At 42.2% G+C, this 15,948-nt stretch overlaps 1 protein-coding gene across 10 annotated transcripts in view; it reads left to right on the top strand.

Annotated features, from left to right (window-relative positions):
• Positions 1-588: 588 nt before the first annotated feature.
• The window catches only part of MADD (MAP kinase activating death domain), a 75,119-nt gene continuing 59,759 nt past the window's right edge, over positions 589-15,948 (top strand). For 7 of the 10 annotated variants that reach the window (XM_026082393.1, XM_026082391.1, XM_026082389.1 and 4 more), the window contains exons 1-2: positions 589-669; positions 14,172-14,364. In XM_026082393.1, the coding sequence (XP_025938178.1) occupies positions 14,303-14,364 (62 nt within the window). In that variant the 5' untranslated portion in view covers positions 589-669; positions 14,172-14,302. Of the gene's footprint in view, positions 670-716; positions 740-5,681; positions 5,762-14,171; positions 14,365-15,948 lie in introns of those variants that run through there. The other 3 variants (XM_026082387.1, XM_026082386.1, XM_026082385.1) reach the window with 3 other exon arrangements.

The following is a 15,948-nucleotide window of genomic DNA, read 5'->3' as shown; positions in this document are numbered from 1 at the left end:
AATCAGCGAATAAGTAGCTCAATGTATATATAGATCCTGAAAGTCCACAGCACTGTATCTCCCTATTGCAACATACTGCTTCGTTGCCCATGTCACTCCCTTTACCTTGCTCGCCTGAAGCCAGCCTTCGCGGGGACGGCTCTGCCTCCCGGCCGCCCGCGCTAACTGAAAGCGGTAATTTGACACCTCGTCTGGCGAAAAACGCTCAAGGTTATCTTCGCCGACGCCGGGCCCGGTGCAGCCTGCCCTAGGCAGCCGTGTCCGAGGGGTTTTACTCCCCCTGTCGCAGCCTCGCAGCTGCCCCGAGGTGCGCGAGCGCCGGCCGTTACCTCAGGCGGCGGCACCGCCCCCTGCGCGCGCGGTCACACCGGCGGGAAGCCCCGCCCCCGCCGCGCCGCGGGGCGCGAGCCGCCGCAGCCCGCCTGCGCGCGCCCTCCCCCCTCGTGCCCTCCCCCGGGGGGGGCGGTGGCGCGAGAGAGCTGCAGCGCCCCCCTGCGGGAGGCTCATGAGGCGTCTCTCGGGCTCCCCCCCTCCGCCGTCGGTGCGAGTGGTTCGCTCCACCCCCCACCCGCAGATGGCGGTGGTGCGCTCCGCTCCTGGCTGTCGATGCGGAACTGGCCGGGCGGCGCAGAGCAGCCAGGGGGCGTCGGGAGGCAGCCGGCGGGGCAGGTGGGCGCGGGCAGCCCGGCCGCGGCGGCGGCGGATGAGGGTCTGGGTGTCCGTGCGTGCCGGCACGTACGTACGTGCGGGCCTGGGCCGCGGTGCGCGTCCCTGTATGCACGTGTCAAAGGCGGGGTGCCGCCGCCGCGCGTGGGCTTGGGCGGGGGGCGCGGAGGTGCCCGGGGCGGGCTGTGTGCGCCCACGGGATTTCTCCCCCTGCCTCCTCGCGCAGCCGGTTGCAGGACCATCTCCATCCCCCCGGCTGCGGCTTGGCTGCCCTCCGCCCTCCTCCGGCTGTGCCGCAGCTGCCGGCCCGGTGCTGTGGTGATGCTCGGGCGAAGGCGAGTCCTTCGGCAAGGTCACTGCAGGAGGAGGGCAGGGGTGGTGCGCCCGAGGGTGCTTCAGGTCAGCCTCGGGGGCCTGCCTGGGCTGCCGCCGCGGGGCTCTGCCGGGGGCTGCCCGCTGCCTGCGCGAGCTGCCGGTGGCCCCGGTACGCTGCCCGGGCGGGGAGCGGGCGCGGCTCCCGCGGGGGGGGGGTGTCGCCTGCGGGTTCAAGCGGAGCAAGAGACCGCAGCGTGTCAGTGCTGGCTGGCCCTGGAAATGGCGGTGGTGGTTTCGCCAGCCGGGAAAGGGGGGGGGGGGGCTTGCTCCGCAGCCGGGGCCCCGCGGCGCGGCCGTTGGCGGCGTGAGGCGTCGCGAGCCGCCCAGCGGCGTTACCCGCCGCCGGCCGGGCAGGGCCGGGCCCGGGCCTCCGGGCGGCTGCGGCTTTTCCTCCTTTCCTGTCAGGAGGACGCGGGCAGGACGGTTAGGCCAGGTAGCGAGGGAGACGGAGAAAGGGCTGGCCTCCTTTGAAGTGATTAGGTGCGCACGCCTTATAAAGAAATATCTGCAGTAACGTAACTGGAAAGGTGTTCTGGCTCTTTGGTTTGTAAAACAGCAGGTCATGTTATTCCCTGAAACGATAGAATAGGGAATCCATTTTATATTAGGTAATTTATTGTAAAATAACCTGTAAATCAAGAGCATTGTCCCTTAGAAAAGAATATCACCATCTTTCTGTGTTGCCCACTTTAATTTTCAGATGTGGGGGGGAAGCTTGGTCCAYGACTACTGTTTATGTGGAGTCATGGTAAAGAAGTGCTTTGAGTAATGATAAGCATTGGAGGAAACCGATTTGTTCATTGACTTTCTTCTGTCCCTTTTTTTTCCCTGAACTTAGATATGGCATAGGTCTCACCCATGTAACAGACATATACAGAATAACATAGGTTACCTGTAAATTCTCTGCCCGCAGGGATAGCACAGAGCTGTGAATCTAATAATATGTTATACTTTCCCTGTGTGAGCCAGCCATTTTCTCTATGTTCAGTGCAACTCCAGGTCAGCATTTCTGTTCATATGCTCCCAAGTGTCCTTGCTGTGCTCTTTGCAGATCGCTTGTCTGCAAAAGCTTGTTACTGGTAGGCAGAAGCTAGGAGAGAGAAAATGTATTGTGGTGTCTTGAGGGTCCTATAAGGGAGGAACTGAAGTTATTCAAGTACAGTTATTTGGCAGTTGTCTCCATTTTTGGCCTTAATAGTGTTTGAACTTTGGGAACTATTTTGGAAAAGAAGTACTTGCTGTTCTCAGCACTATAGTGAAAACCTGCAACCCTAACATATCAGAGAGCATCCAATGAAACTAACATAGCTAAAATGCAGTTTTGCAAGGTTTGATTTTGCTATCATTTAATAGGATGTTATGTTACACTAAATAGATCAATTATTCCAGCTATGAAGTTGTTCTTTTGCTTTACTGTCATATAGTTAGAAAATATATAGCTCTCAAACCTAATTTAATATACCCTGGAATTAATCATATACTTGTTAACCATCTTACCATGTGTTTAATAAAATGTAAAATCATCAGCAAGTCTCCAGAACATTTTTGTCTGGAAAATAAGATAGTCTTGTCTTCACTAAAAGACCTTGTGCATACATATCCAGTGATGCTGCAACTGTACTGAAAGTCCAGTCTTGTGTATTTTCAGCAAATTCACAGGTTACTCTTTCAAGTTGTGAGCTTCAGAGTCCTACTGCATTAGTTTCTACACCATTGCTGCTTTTAAAAGAGTTTTAGTTTTACTGGATGTGCAAAGAGGAAAAGAAAAATAGTATCTCCACTAAAATAATACTTTCAAGTATAGGAGTGCATAATACGGCAGTATATGTGTATGATGTGTTTATTATGGCAAAGTTATGAATGGTGGTAAACCAAAGGCTGTATAGCAGGTGACAAAAATAGGTCTTCTAGCTGAAAGTTTTTGTGGAAACTAACAAAGAGTAAATACTCTACAGGGTAGAACTCTTCTTCAACCTTGATGCCATTCTGCCATTCTTTTGAAGGGAGACAGTGTAGATATGCAATGAAGCCCAACTTCAGTCTGCTTTGAAAGGCTGTTGGAGATGGACAAATAAAGGTCTCAAGAATTTTTAACAATAAACCTTGCCCATATAGCCAAAGTAATTTTTTTATTTAGAATTTCAGGATTGATGGTTCAATAGAGATGGTAGAAGCATCCATGGATCCCAAGTTTTACTGAAATGCTTGTTTAAATCATCCTCCTAATTGAAATAAAGTTGGCTTTGATTTGATCTGACTTGGGGAGAGGGGCACAGATGTTCATAGTTTGTTACTTTTCCCTCTCACCCCAGGCCATATCAAATAATTAATCAAGTTACTGATAGCAGAGATGTGCTACAACCTACCTCTGGAAGGATGTTCTGTCTGGTCTATTTAATATCTTTTGCAAGGAGACAGTTGAAAAAGCAAATATTTATGAAAATTGTAGGTATTAATTTAGCAAGTTACAAATGCTGCTGAATGTCTAACTCTCTTCACTGTTTTAATTTACAGCACTTGAGTTAATATACCTGGGGAGAAGTATCAGAAAATCTGCTTGCTACTGGAATGATCTTYTTGCGGGGCAGGGGGGAAGGGATACTGATAGAGATTTAGTGCATGAGAGCGGATAACAAATGACAAAGCTCAGTGATTAGGCTACCATTTCACGTTGCAGTTTTTTAAACGAAGTAGGTAGTGCTGTCATACCCTCAAGATGGAAATTGGTACTTTTTTTGTCAAAACAAAGTACAGAGTTGAATGTTTCGTTTACTTTCCATTAGGATAGAACTGGAGATAGCAATGCATATGTTACAACCCAGATTAATTCCTACCTATGTTCTTTGGCTCTGTTGTGATTGCACTTAAGATACACTGCATTAATTTCTGAGTAGCTCCGTAGCAGAAAGCTTTTGACGTTCTTATTCCATGCACTAGCAGAAAATACAGAATGCAGCTACTGATCAGGGACTTGCAGGAGTGAGGAAAGGATTTAGAAACAGGAATGAAAGAACTTGATTCTTAAGATTAGTATCATTTCCCCAGTTTAAACAATCTCCATCTAATTCAAGGTATAAATACTAATGAAGGAAAAGCATTGTCGGTGACCCAAGGAAATAAAAATGAGCTGCATAAGGTACTGATTCATGGAGAATATTTTTAATGGGATAATCTGCTAATCTATGGAATAATTATATTTTTTGTTCCTGAAAGGGTTTACTGCCTTTCCTTCTCCACCTTAAGATCTATGAAAAATTGTTATGATGATCTACTGTTTGTTCTATATAACTGAACCCATATAATTCGGCTAATCCTTGCTCTGTTGTCTGAGCTAGAAAATACTTCTAGAGAGATTAGGTTCTCTGTCACTGGAGGCCTTTAAGCCTGTCCTGGCCACATGAAGATTACTGTTTGTAATTAAGAAATATGCTCCTGATTTGTCTCTTGGGACTAGAATAAATAACTAAAACCCAAACCCAACAAAACTGTAGGGATATGAACAACATACTGCCAGAAGCTCTAAAATTATTTTACACCTGAGAACTCCCAAGTTGGGTAGCTGTGCCTTTTGGTGCCCAGCAATCACCGAATTGTGAGATGTCATGTTTACCTATAATGACTGCTGTCTTTCCCAGTCTGCTAGCATTACTCTTGTAGTGATTTAAAAGTGAGAAGTGCTGCCTGTATATGCCTGAATTACCTATTCTGAGGCAATTCGTTTGCTGTGTTCTCAGTAATTGCAGTTAAAAGAGTCTGTTGTGTTTCCAGGTCAGTATGAGAAATACGGCATCAGTGTAGCTGCAAGGAATAAAGTTTCTTGGTTTTACATTTCTTCTACAGCCTTCAATATTTCACAGCTGGGCAGTCCTAAAAGAAGGGCTGGTCATCATGTTGCCTTTGACATATACCATAATGTTTGTCATGATCCCTCCATTTTGTTTGTTTATAATTTAATTTCTGAACATTTGTTCTAAATGGTATATGTGAGAACTGAGAAATCAGCCTTGTTTTACACATGGGATAATGATTTCTGGATTGACTGTAATTTATCTGGTGATCTTCAGGAACTGTGTGTTCTTTTATGACAAGAGTAGCCTTTTCTCTTAAACTGTTTCTTTTCTTTGTCATGTCTGCGAGTTCAGCATCATGGTGGTATCCTGCTGCCCTTCTCATTTTAACTGAATTTCCTACTTTCAGTATCAGATGTTTGATTCTCTTCTTATATGTGTACTAGTTTTGATGCCAGCTTCCCTACATCTCTACTCGTCAGGGTATATTTTTACTTGCTCTAGAAAGGCTCTTGGGGGATGAGATGGGAAATACTGCCTCCTTTGCCTGTTTGCATCTCATCAGATAACAGGAGGAGAGGAGTGCTTTTTGTGATAAAGGCGATTAAGAATCTAGACCGGTATTTGCTGAAATTACTTCACGTGAGAACATTGAGCCACTGCTGTAGTGTCCGTATCTGTTTCCTCTTTATAGCGGTTACACTCAACTGTGCAGAAATTTTTGTTCTTTCTTCTAGACCATCTCATTTCTCTCTTCTTTCTCTTAAGAGTCTTATCTAGCAGGTGTCATATTTTCCCTTCCTCCTTTGTCATGGCAACTATTTTTGTCTGGAAGGACCTCTCAGAACCCCTTGTTCTACCACTTACTGGCTGTGAGAGTTGCTTGAAGTGATTCCTGTCCCTTCTGCGCTTCTGCCAATGTTTACATGTGGGTGAGTCTGTCACACATGAGCTTCCCACATATAGTTCTAGTTAGGAAAGAATGGTCTCTTCTCTCTGTTTTCCTTTCAGTTTTGATCAGCTGGTACTGTGATTTGTCATGAGAATTAATAGTAGGATCAGTTTGAGAGTAGGGAGTTCTGATCTTTCACAATCTTTATGAAAAGAAGGGAAAGGCATGAAGATGAAAGGAATAGTAAGGTAGGTGGCACTTCTGGAGAGGCTGATGAAATATTTCCGAGATGAGGCAGAAAAGACATAAGATTCTAGAATAACAAGATTATTCCAAATACTTTTATTCTCTAGTCTTCATTATTCTAAGCAATGTTTCAGGGTTTCCATGCTGGTTGTAAGTTTGCCCTTTTCTGCCTCATAAACAGCTTGAATTTATCATCAGGATTCTAGACAGCATGTCATTTGTACCAGTGTGGTCCGTCTCCAGGGAAGAGAATCAAATTCCTGTATGTGGTGGTGGTGGTGTTGTAAGAGATGCCACCGCTAAGTGAATAACACATCATAGTTGAATAGCATGAAACCTGTGTGAGGGAAGAAGCCATTAATCATTGGAGTGTTCCTTACTGCTTGGCTAGATTGTGTCTTTTCTACCTGTTGTCCTCTTTTAAAAATGTCTCTTTTATGAGCTCTTAGTTTCTGGCGTAGAGCTGCTTGCCATATCTGGGGGAGGCACTGTGGCAACAGAGAGACTCTGAATAATTTAGCAGTTGCATTCAGCAGTTCTCTCAATTTAAATGTCATATGCATTGTTATTTTCGCATTAACTTTTAATGGCTGTACACGTGCAGCGTTTGGCTTTTGGAAAAACCCACTGGTGCTCATATTATGGTAACTCTGCCCTACTTGTCAAATAGAGAACTAGAGAGAGGACTGAGAAGGGAAGGCATCTCTTGGGTGCTAGTGTTTAGACTGCTTTCAAAAGCAGTGATGAAATTTTTCAGCTCAAAACTCAAGCTGAAAGCAATTCCATTTTGGAAAAAATGGTCCTGTTGTAATTGAGAGTTTAATGGCATAGTGGTTGTGGAAGGTCAAACTAATTCAGTTCAGGGACATTCTATTAGTTTTTATTATTATTATTTTTCCTTGCAAAGTATATGAGCAGATGCTACTGGTGACTTGAGGATCGATGGAAAAGCTGATGAGGTAGAGAGAGGAGAAGGCTCTTGTATTTGTGATGGTGATACAGTACAAAGTGTGGAGTGGGAAGGACAGACTTGAAAAAAAGTGAAGGACAGGGAGCCAAAGCTCCTATGTTGTTGTTCTTGGTTGCAAATCTCTGGAGATTATTTTAAATAGAAGATGAATTTAAGTTTGGATCATGCAGTGCAGGAGAGCTGGCAGGGTTGATAGAGGGTTTGTATGATGAAATTCATCTATGAGAAGATGGCTGGTCATGTTCTGTGTGTCCTGCACTATGAGGAGCTGCAGAAAGGATTTTGAGAGACTTTTTTTAGGCAAAAAAAGTAGGAGAGGAGAATAAGGTCTTTAATCTGAATTTAAGTGTTCAAAGTGAAGGTGGGGCTGAGGCTAAAACCTGTCTCTCCTTTTTATTAACGACTAGAATAACATAAACTAGTGTAGGAGAACAGTATGCTTTTAGCTCTGATATTCTTTCCCAAGAGTATAGTAGAATAAAATGGATAACAATATTCATGTAGCATTCTCTCACATTCTTGTCTCTCATAGCTAATTCAAGGCCTTGGGGTTTTTTGTTTTTTGTTTTTTGAAATGATTAGTGAGTGAAGGTCTCAGCTGTGTGATTTTTCAAATATCTACCCATGGATACAGCTGTGTTTCTCTAGGACAGGTACTCTTTGGACTACTCCTTTGCATTTTCTTCTGTCTGAAAGTTCCTGTTAAGACTGCAACGTTTGTGTTCATATGCTTTGCATATCCTCTTTGCACAAGAATAAAGGATCAGCTGTAGTAGATGCCTATGAAAGCATCCTGAGTGTACCTGGATAACTGGATTTTTGTCAGTGCAGTTGGTACTTAGCTTTTAGTGACAAATAACAACTTCTGATATTTATAGTGTTCATGGATATGGAAAACATTACTGACTGAGACTCTTTTAGTATATGTTGCTGAGCTGTCATGTAGCCCGGGGACATGCAGGTGCCAGGAGGGCTGTGTTTCAGTGCTGCCTCCAGGCAGTTCTTGTGCCTGGGTGAAGCTTGTTTGTAGTGTGGGCAGTGCTGGGTGCTTTGGTGGTGGAGTGGAGGGGGTGGAGCGCTGCAACTGCTCTATAAATAGCTGCCACAGGCTAAGATCTAGGGACGAAAGATCGCGTTGCTGTGGAGATTGATCTGAATCAGATTACCTGTGACTGTTTCTACAGCCTGTGCATATGTGGTGACTGCATGGTCTTGCATGTACTGGGGCTGCTTTGCCCAAGCATTTGGCTGAAGGAGGGGAAGAAAGGGAGCAACTGTAGGACCAGTATGTGACAAGGCCAAAGACATCTGTTCCTATAGCAACTGAGAACCTGAATCAGTCTAGCTTCAGTCCTGTGATGCTGTAAGAAGGTTCCTGTCTGTGTTGCATGATCCTTTTGTTTGTGAGCTAATTCTGGTCATGTTAAGTCTATACATTAGCATCCATGTGCAAGCTACCTCCATTTGGCTTTGGAAAACTGATGCAGTTGCCAAAGACATTTGATTGTGATTGTACTATTTTCAGAAGGCAAAAAGATCATTTCTTTCTGTATTAGGAAAGGAAGAAATCTTTGGGACCTTTATATTCTTCAGAAGGGTTTCCAAGGACTGCTTTTTGTATTAACAAGAGCTGTTTCACACTTTATTCTCTAATTTTCTTTAAGTTAGTCTGTCGTTTCTCTCTCAAGCTTTACAGATACATGGAAGGTGCAAATAGTTGGGATGTATCTGCTGCCTTATCTATGAGGAACTGTTCCTGACTTAGTGATGCCTGTGCTTTAGGGAGGATGCTTTTAGAATCTGTCTGCAGTACTGTCCTCTGCTTGACTGTTTCTTATGCTTGGAACTATGCCTAGGCATTTCACAGGACCACACCTATATTATAGACTAACCATACTAAATAAATATGCCATTGTCTTTCTTAGGCATGCTTGCAGTGCTTTGAAACTATCTCTCTTTCCCACCTGTGCCAAAGTGCTAGTATCTTTTTAGGAGTCACAGCATTGGCATGCACTACTGTCTTGCCAACGTAGATGGTAAGATACAAATAAAGCAGCTGCACCAGTATAGCAAGTCTGTCCAGCTCTGACTTTAGAAATTGTTCCATGATCTGTCAAGCCCTTCCGTCAAGCTCTGAAGGGGGGGGATATTCTTAACTCATCTGTGCTGTCATGTGTGTTCCTTGCATGTGTGTTCCTATACACTATAGTATAAGAACCACAGTGTAGTATAGATAAGGAAGAAACAGCACAGTGGGGTTCCTAGGATGTTGCATACTTCTGAGTTTAAAACCGCTGACAGTGTTTAATGTCAACATTGCTGTTAAGCAGAGAAAGTATAAAATCACTCATGTGAGATGGCAGCTGCTTGTCTGCTTCTTAAAAACAAACAAAAAAAAACCTCAGTACAAACAAAAATAGTATGTGCTAAACCAGGGATAATCGCTGGAAGTGCACAGAATAACTTGAAACAGGCTCAGAAGTAGAAGTAACCAAAACTTCAGCAGTAAAGTTCCCTTAAGGATTACTAAAATGTCTAAAGACAGGTCAGAATTATCATGAATAGTTCATGTTGTGCTTCAAATGCTGTTGATGCCAGTTCCATAGTGAGTTAATGAGGTTCATACAGGTGAGTTTGGCTGGTCCTGAGGTACTTGCAGCTGTGGCTAAGAGCCTAGCAGATACCTGTCTTGGTGTATTCGAGGTGTGTAATGTGAGAAAAGGAAGCATAAGTGAACTGAAAAGTGAGCATTGAAACTCCTGGCCCTGTTTGTGTTTGTTTCAGCTTTCAGTGTAGTTTGAATGGTATGGAATATCTTGAGTTCATAGTAAACAAGGCGCTAAGGACAGGCATATTGACTATAGGTCTGAACTGAGTATAGACTGTCTTCTTGGTTTGTATAAATAGAAACTGAAGATGTTCCAGCAATGTTTTAAAACTGAAAATTTAGTTCTTGTTAGGCATGGTTGAAAATCTGATCTTTTGCAAGACAAGATTTCAGTGAACCGGAATGTATATGGGTTCTATCCAGTAGTTCTTGATGTCTCCTTCAGAGTTTCCTCTGTTTCTCTTAAGAGAGATTAAGGTCCCACTGTATGCTCTTCACTCATTCAGTTACTAATTGAATTGACTGACTCCAGTTTATAATTTGAAGGTATCCATACACTGGTGAACATGTAATGCAATCCTTATATCAGATAAAAGCTGGAGGTAGTGGAAGGAGAGGCCTCATTTTGGTTACCAACCTAATCTAGGGAACAAGTACTAGGAAGGCAGAGCTTAGCATCTACCTGTCGGAAAATAATCTTTTGAGGTCTTCCTATCATTCTTTCAAATGAATGAGTCATTTACATACCTACTGACTACCATACAGTTGAGTGTAAGACTGGTCTGTCACAGGTGGAGGCTTCTGTGTGAGGAAGAAGACTGTGAGTGAGCTAAGCTGTATTAACAGCTTGTGTTCAAATTATTCTTTGACTGAATGACTTTTTTCCCCTAGCTTCATGACTAGAAAGCAAAGATGCTATGAAAAAGGCTGAAGACTCCATGGGGTAGATAAGACAGGGATGCTGCACTATTAATGTCTCTCAGAGCATTAATGCTGGGGTATTGGTCTGACACAGATGGCTCTGAACTGAGGTACAGCTTTCTGCGGTTCTTTCATGCTCCCCTATCTGTTCTATGGTGTGTGCGCTTTTCTTGCTGTACTTATGTGTTTATATAAACTCTCACATCTGGGAATAGCTTAAAATTGCAGAATACCATGCAGATTGTCCTTTAGGAAGTTGTTCTGCAACCTAGAACCTGTGTATTTTAGGAATTTTGAAATGTAGAGTTGTGCCAGTAGTTTGTGTTGTTTTTTGAATGCTTTCTAACTTGAGTTACTGGTCTGCCATGGGACTGTGCTTTGCCTTTGTGGTAGTGCTGCTGTGCCAGTTTCCTCTAGTGCTGAAGTGTTGCTGATAGCTGCTCCAGTAGATGCAAAGCACCAGTTTTTGCCATCCTGTTCTCCACCAGTAGGTGTGCTTCGTTAAAATGTGGTGATCTCTGATAGGAGACCCCTTCCTTTGTGCAATATGGCTAAGCTTCGTGGTGGCCTTCAGCTGCTTTAGTTTTAACCCTTCCTTGAGCTGAAGTTATAGGAAATTTCTTCTCGAGCACTATGTGACAATCAGCCTTCAAAGGCCTGGATCCAAGATGTTTGCACAGAGCAAACAACTCTAGAAGACCGTTTCAGAAAAAGCAACCTAGATTTTAGAGCAGCTTGAGAGAAAGAACAGGCTGTCAGTGAAAAACCTGTACCCTCTCAGGGCCAACACAAAAGAGGAGAAACAGGAGAAAGATCCAGACAGATCTCTTGGGTGTCTCATCTTTACTGTTTTCTTTCCATTCCTTTGTAGTTAGTTTGTAAAATCTAGGAGTTGGAGGAAGAATACCAAAGCTCTTTGAGAAAGAAACTACTTTCCTACATCATTGCCTGTAGAGAAGCAAGCTCTCATCTCATAGTTCTGTGACTGTATTAAGTCAAAACAAATATTCCAGATACACCTACCTACTAGTTCCTACCTCTGCTTTGTGCCTGCGTAAGCATTTGTGTGTCCACTTGATGAACCAAGTTAGAGAAATAAGGTGGTGAAAACAAAAGTGGGATGGGTAAGGGAAGAGAAAGAAGGGTGTTAGTTTTAATCCATATCAGTTCCCCAATCTGGTTCACCGTGTAACTGCACAAGCACTTCTACCAGCACAAAGGAGGGAATGGCACTGGCCTAAAAGCAAGCTTTTGGCAGATGGGGAGAGAGAGGCAGGACTCTAATGCCTGTTTGTGTTGGCTCATACAGATAATGAAACCATGGTGTCTGATTCCAACCAGAAGTAGGAGGGTGAGTTCCAGCAAATATTGATCTAATGCTGTTAAGTACTCTCATCACTTTTAAATATTAGGTCTCTGAAAAAGCAAGAGATTGAATTGGAGAAGGCAAGAAAACCGAACTTGGTTCTAGTATTTGTACCCCTTACTCTAATCTGACAAAACTTCGTCTTTCAAAAGGGAACCTCTGTCCTCTTATGTCTGATTATAGCTATGGCTTTATTAAGAGTATGAGTAATCAAGCAAAGAAGACTGAAGGCCAGTGCAGATTCTCTACCTTAGTCTGGTCTTCCTGTCTTGCAATATGTATTAGTGATGTTTTCTGGAAAGTGCTCAGCTGTTTTAAGAACCTGACAGAAACTCAGTTTGATCTATGGCATCGCTAGGGCATAGCTCCAACCATTCCAGAGACATTAGAAATCAAGAAAGTTCTTACTGCTTTTTGGAGGGCTGCTGAATGAACTTCCCCAATTCTGTACCTGGAATAAGAAGTAAACATATATCAGAGTGCTGGGAAAAAGCAAGTATGCTGCTAGGCTTTGATCATGGTTCAGAGATACTGGTAGTTACAGTACCTTAACTAGCTTTTGGTTGTGAAGCAATGAGAGAAATATCAAGAAGACTACCTAATTTTGCTGAGACTTGTGGGTTGTTAGTAAATCTATTATACTTTATACAAATAAAATCTAAACTGTGTTGCAGAACTGAAAGATTTTAGTACTGTAATAATTTTCCTAATTCTGTGATAGCCTTAGGAGGTAAACATGAAATGGAATAAAAACCTCATTAATGATATGGCCCCAAAAGCAATCAGTTCAATTTTTTTAATATAAAATATATTTTGATAATGTTTTCAGTGGACTGCTCAGTTGACTTCTGATTCAGTTTGTGTGTCTGAGCTATGCTTTTAGATTGTATTCAAATGTACATAAGGAATATTGAGACAGTATTTTAATCTGAAAAAGTAAGGTTACCTATTACAATTTCATGTGTTCAATAAAGTATGAAAGGTGGCATTGGACAGTACAATTTTACAGTGTTGACTGAATTCTGAATGTCTAGTTATTGACAAATAGTAATGATGCAATAAAATGTGAACTGTGCCAAGAGGATTTTATTTGATAAAATGAGCTGAGAAAGTAGCTGCAGTAGAGGGGCATGGGTATCAGATAATAAATGGTAAAGGAAGAGAAGATAGACAAGATAAATGAAATGGAATAAAGTAAGTTAAGGCAGCTTTGTATCATCTATAAGAAGCACTTTTGCTTTTGCAAACTGCAGTGTGGTGTTTTCTATTACCACAGGAAAAAGTGGTGAGGATCACCATCATTTGGGACTGGACTGCAGAGATTGCTCTTGTCCTAGGTCCCATCCAGGGCTGGGAGGGTAAAGTGCATTATATCTAATTGGGCTACTCTTGATATTACACCTTCTTGAGATATTCCATTTATCAGACAGCTAAAATTCAGAGAGATGAGTTGCATTTTTTTTTTCTTCAGTCTGCTTTCCTAAGCACTGTAGGAATCCTAGAGATTTGCCTAGACAGTACTTCTGCCTCAAACCATCTTAGGAGTAACTTCTTGCTAGTGATGAGCTTTTCTGTGCTTGTCTCTGGATATTTCTTGTCATTCTCTTGTACTTTTCCTGTGGTTTTTCAGGTCTCTGCTTTTATGTGTATTCACAAACAGTTCCCTTAAAACAAAATAAAAACAACCCAACAACAAAACCACACTAAGTTCCTTTTTATTCTTTTGTATTCACAGTCGCACCTGAGAGGAAATGCCTTATTCAGTTCCTTCTGCATCTTTGTATATAGTGTGTGTTTTGAGTTAGGCATCTTCACCTTTTTTTTTCCAAAGTATGGTTTTGCTTTGTTATGTGCATATCCTCTGGAGAGCAGCTGCTACTTCCACCTTAAGTGAAGTATCAGCCAGTACTGAGGGTAACTTGACATTTAATGTTTATTTCCTGTCTTCCCGTTAGCAGCTCATACCCTAATGCAACTTGTGACCATAAATAAACTGCATTTTGTTGCTATGCTGAGAGCCAGGCCTTTGTAGATTTGTTTCCCAAGCATGTTCATGAGAGATACTCATTCTGATACCTGTGCTGGTTGAGAATGCACCAGTGTGGAGTTAGGCCTGGTTGAGCACGTATATTAGTATGAGTAATTCAAAAAAGGCAAAGTGGAACTAAATACCAGCTTGTGGGTTCTTACTCATGAAGAGAAAGAGCAATCTGTAGATGGCCATGGCTGCACAGATAGCTGAGGCTTTTGGGGGATGTAATTGAGATCTTGAAGTTATATTTATATGTATTTGGTATTCCTGATCATTCCTTTGACACTCTTGCTTTTCTTGAACATAGGCTGGACTTCTCAACCATTTCCAAGCAGATTTTGTTCCCCAAGGCAGTTGACCGTGACTGACTGAATAACTGACTGCTGGATCGATGAACAGGAATTCACTGAGATGACATAGGGAGGAGGGAAAAGGACAATGGTGCAGAAAAAGAAAATCTGCCCTCGGTTACTTGACTACCTTGTGATCATTGGAGCCAGGTAATGTAAAAGATTCTCAGCTATGTTTTTGCTTGGGCAATGGAGAGAGGACAAATAGCCTAGCATCCCTTGATGAGGTCTTGCTTGGTGCTGAGGAAGTGCTGTCTGTATACAGAATGCTACCATAATGGGGGCATGTGCTTGGCCTAACGCATGTTTTGAGAGATATTAGTGAAGGCAAAGGTTTCTAATTCGTGGTCTTCAGGCCCCTTTTTGGGAGTCTGCAAAAGGTGGCTAAGGGTAGTTTATATACAACTCTGTGGCAGCTTGTGTGTCTGAACTTCTTAAGAGTCTTTGCTTCTACTGACATCGGGACAGGCAGATCCTCAAACTGAAAATAGTGAAAGTCACTTGAAAGTAAAATATTAGTTTGGGCTACTTTTCTAACTTTTGAAATGTAGTCTGTAAATCCAGTTAAAAACCTTAAACTTGCCTTCCTTGGCTGGTTCTCCTTCTAATACTCATTTGTCCTTATATGGAATGACATGAATGTTTTTTAAAAAAAGTTTTATTAACCATCAACAAATAAAATGTTTATGGATGTATTTGATTCAATCTTTTTGAAGGCTTATTTACTCAAAGCATATATGAAATGTGGAGTTGATATGTATGCTATTTGTCAAATGCATGGACACTTAATAAATGTTAATTTTTTCTGTTCAAAGTTTATGCAGTGACTTTCTGCCAGTCTAATTAATGGAAGTGTTCCCAAGTGTATTATACTTTCATTTGTAAATATCAGTGATTTATGTGCATTGGCCTGTTGCTTTATTTCCTACTTTCTTTTCAAAATACTTAGAGTGCAATGTTTGCATAGGCTAAATGGAGGAAATTACATAATCCTAAGTAAAACTGTGTGTATTACCTTATTTATGGGCAGAATAATTTAATAACTTAGTTATTTCATATTGTCTGAGGGAAAACACTGTCACTTTTCCAATGTGGGTCCCTGACTAGGAAAAGAAGGGGAAGAAATGTTAACTGGCTCCTCCAGTGATGCTTAAAGTGTCTGATCTTCTCACTTAGAGATTTACTAGCATCAGTTCTGGGCTCCTACAGTACAGTACTCTTGCCTTTTGCTGGGCAGTAGTAGCTAGATGGCTACTGCTCAGAGGTCTAGTGTCTCATTAGACACTTGCAAAAATRTCTTTGATGGGAGGTAGAGTTGACTGAACTAGCTGCTACTGAGAATTCCTTAGGAGCTCTATGTGGCCTTTAGCATTACATCTTGTTATGCGCTGGCCACAAACAGCAATGTCTTTTGCAAGTTTTCCCTTTTATCAGATACAACATTCCTAAGTGTCTGTGAAGACTCTGCTTTTCTGCTTGTAGTTAATATTACTCCAAAGGCATGGACTTACCATAGTTTCCCTGGTACTTCATTGATGTAATTTCTTTAAACCCTTTATTGCCAAAATAGACTCTCTAAACAATACCAGCATTTTTTTGACACTTCTTCAGCAGATGATGTATTAGTTGCATCCGTTAATAAAATATACAAAAGCTTTTTATGGCTTTTTTTTGTTTTGTTACAGTATTTCATTTTTTAACTGTTCAGGCAGTATGAAGTTTGTTACTAATTTA

Source organism: Apteryx rowi, unplaced genomic scaffold (assembly GCF_003343035.1).
Source record: "Apteryx rowi isolate R43461 unplaced genomic scaffold, aptRow1 scaffold_574, whole genome shotgun sequence".
In the NCBI taxonomy this organism is placed as follows: Eukaryota; Metazoa; Chordata; class Aves; order Apterygiformes; family Apterygidae; genus Apteryx; species Apteryx rowi.
This window is presented reverse-complemented; position numbering and strand designations above follow the sequence as displayed.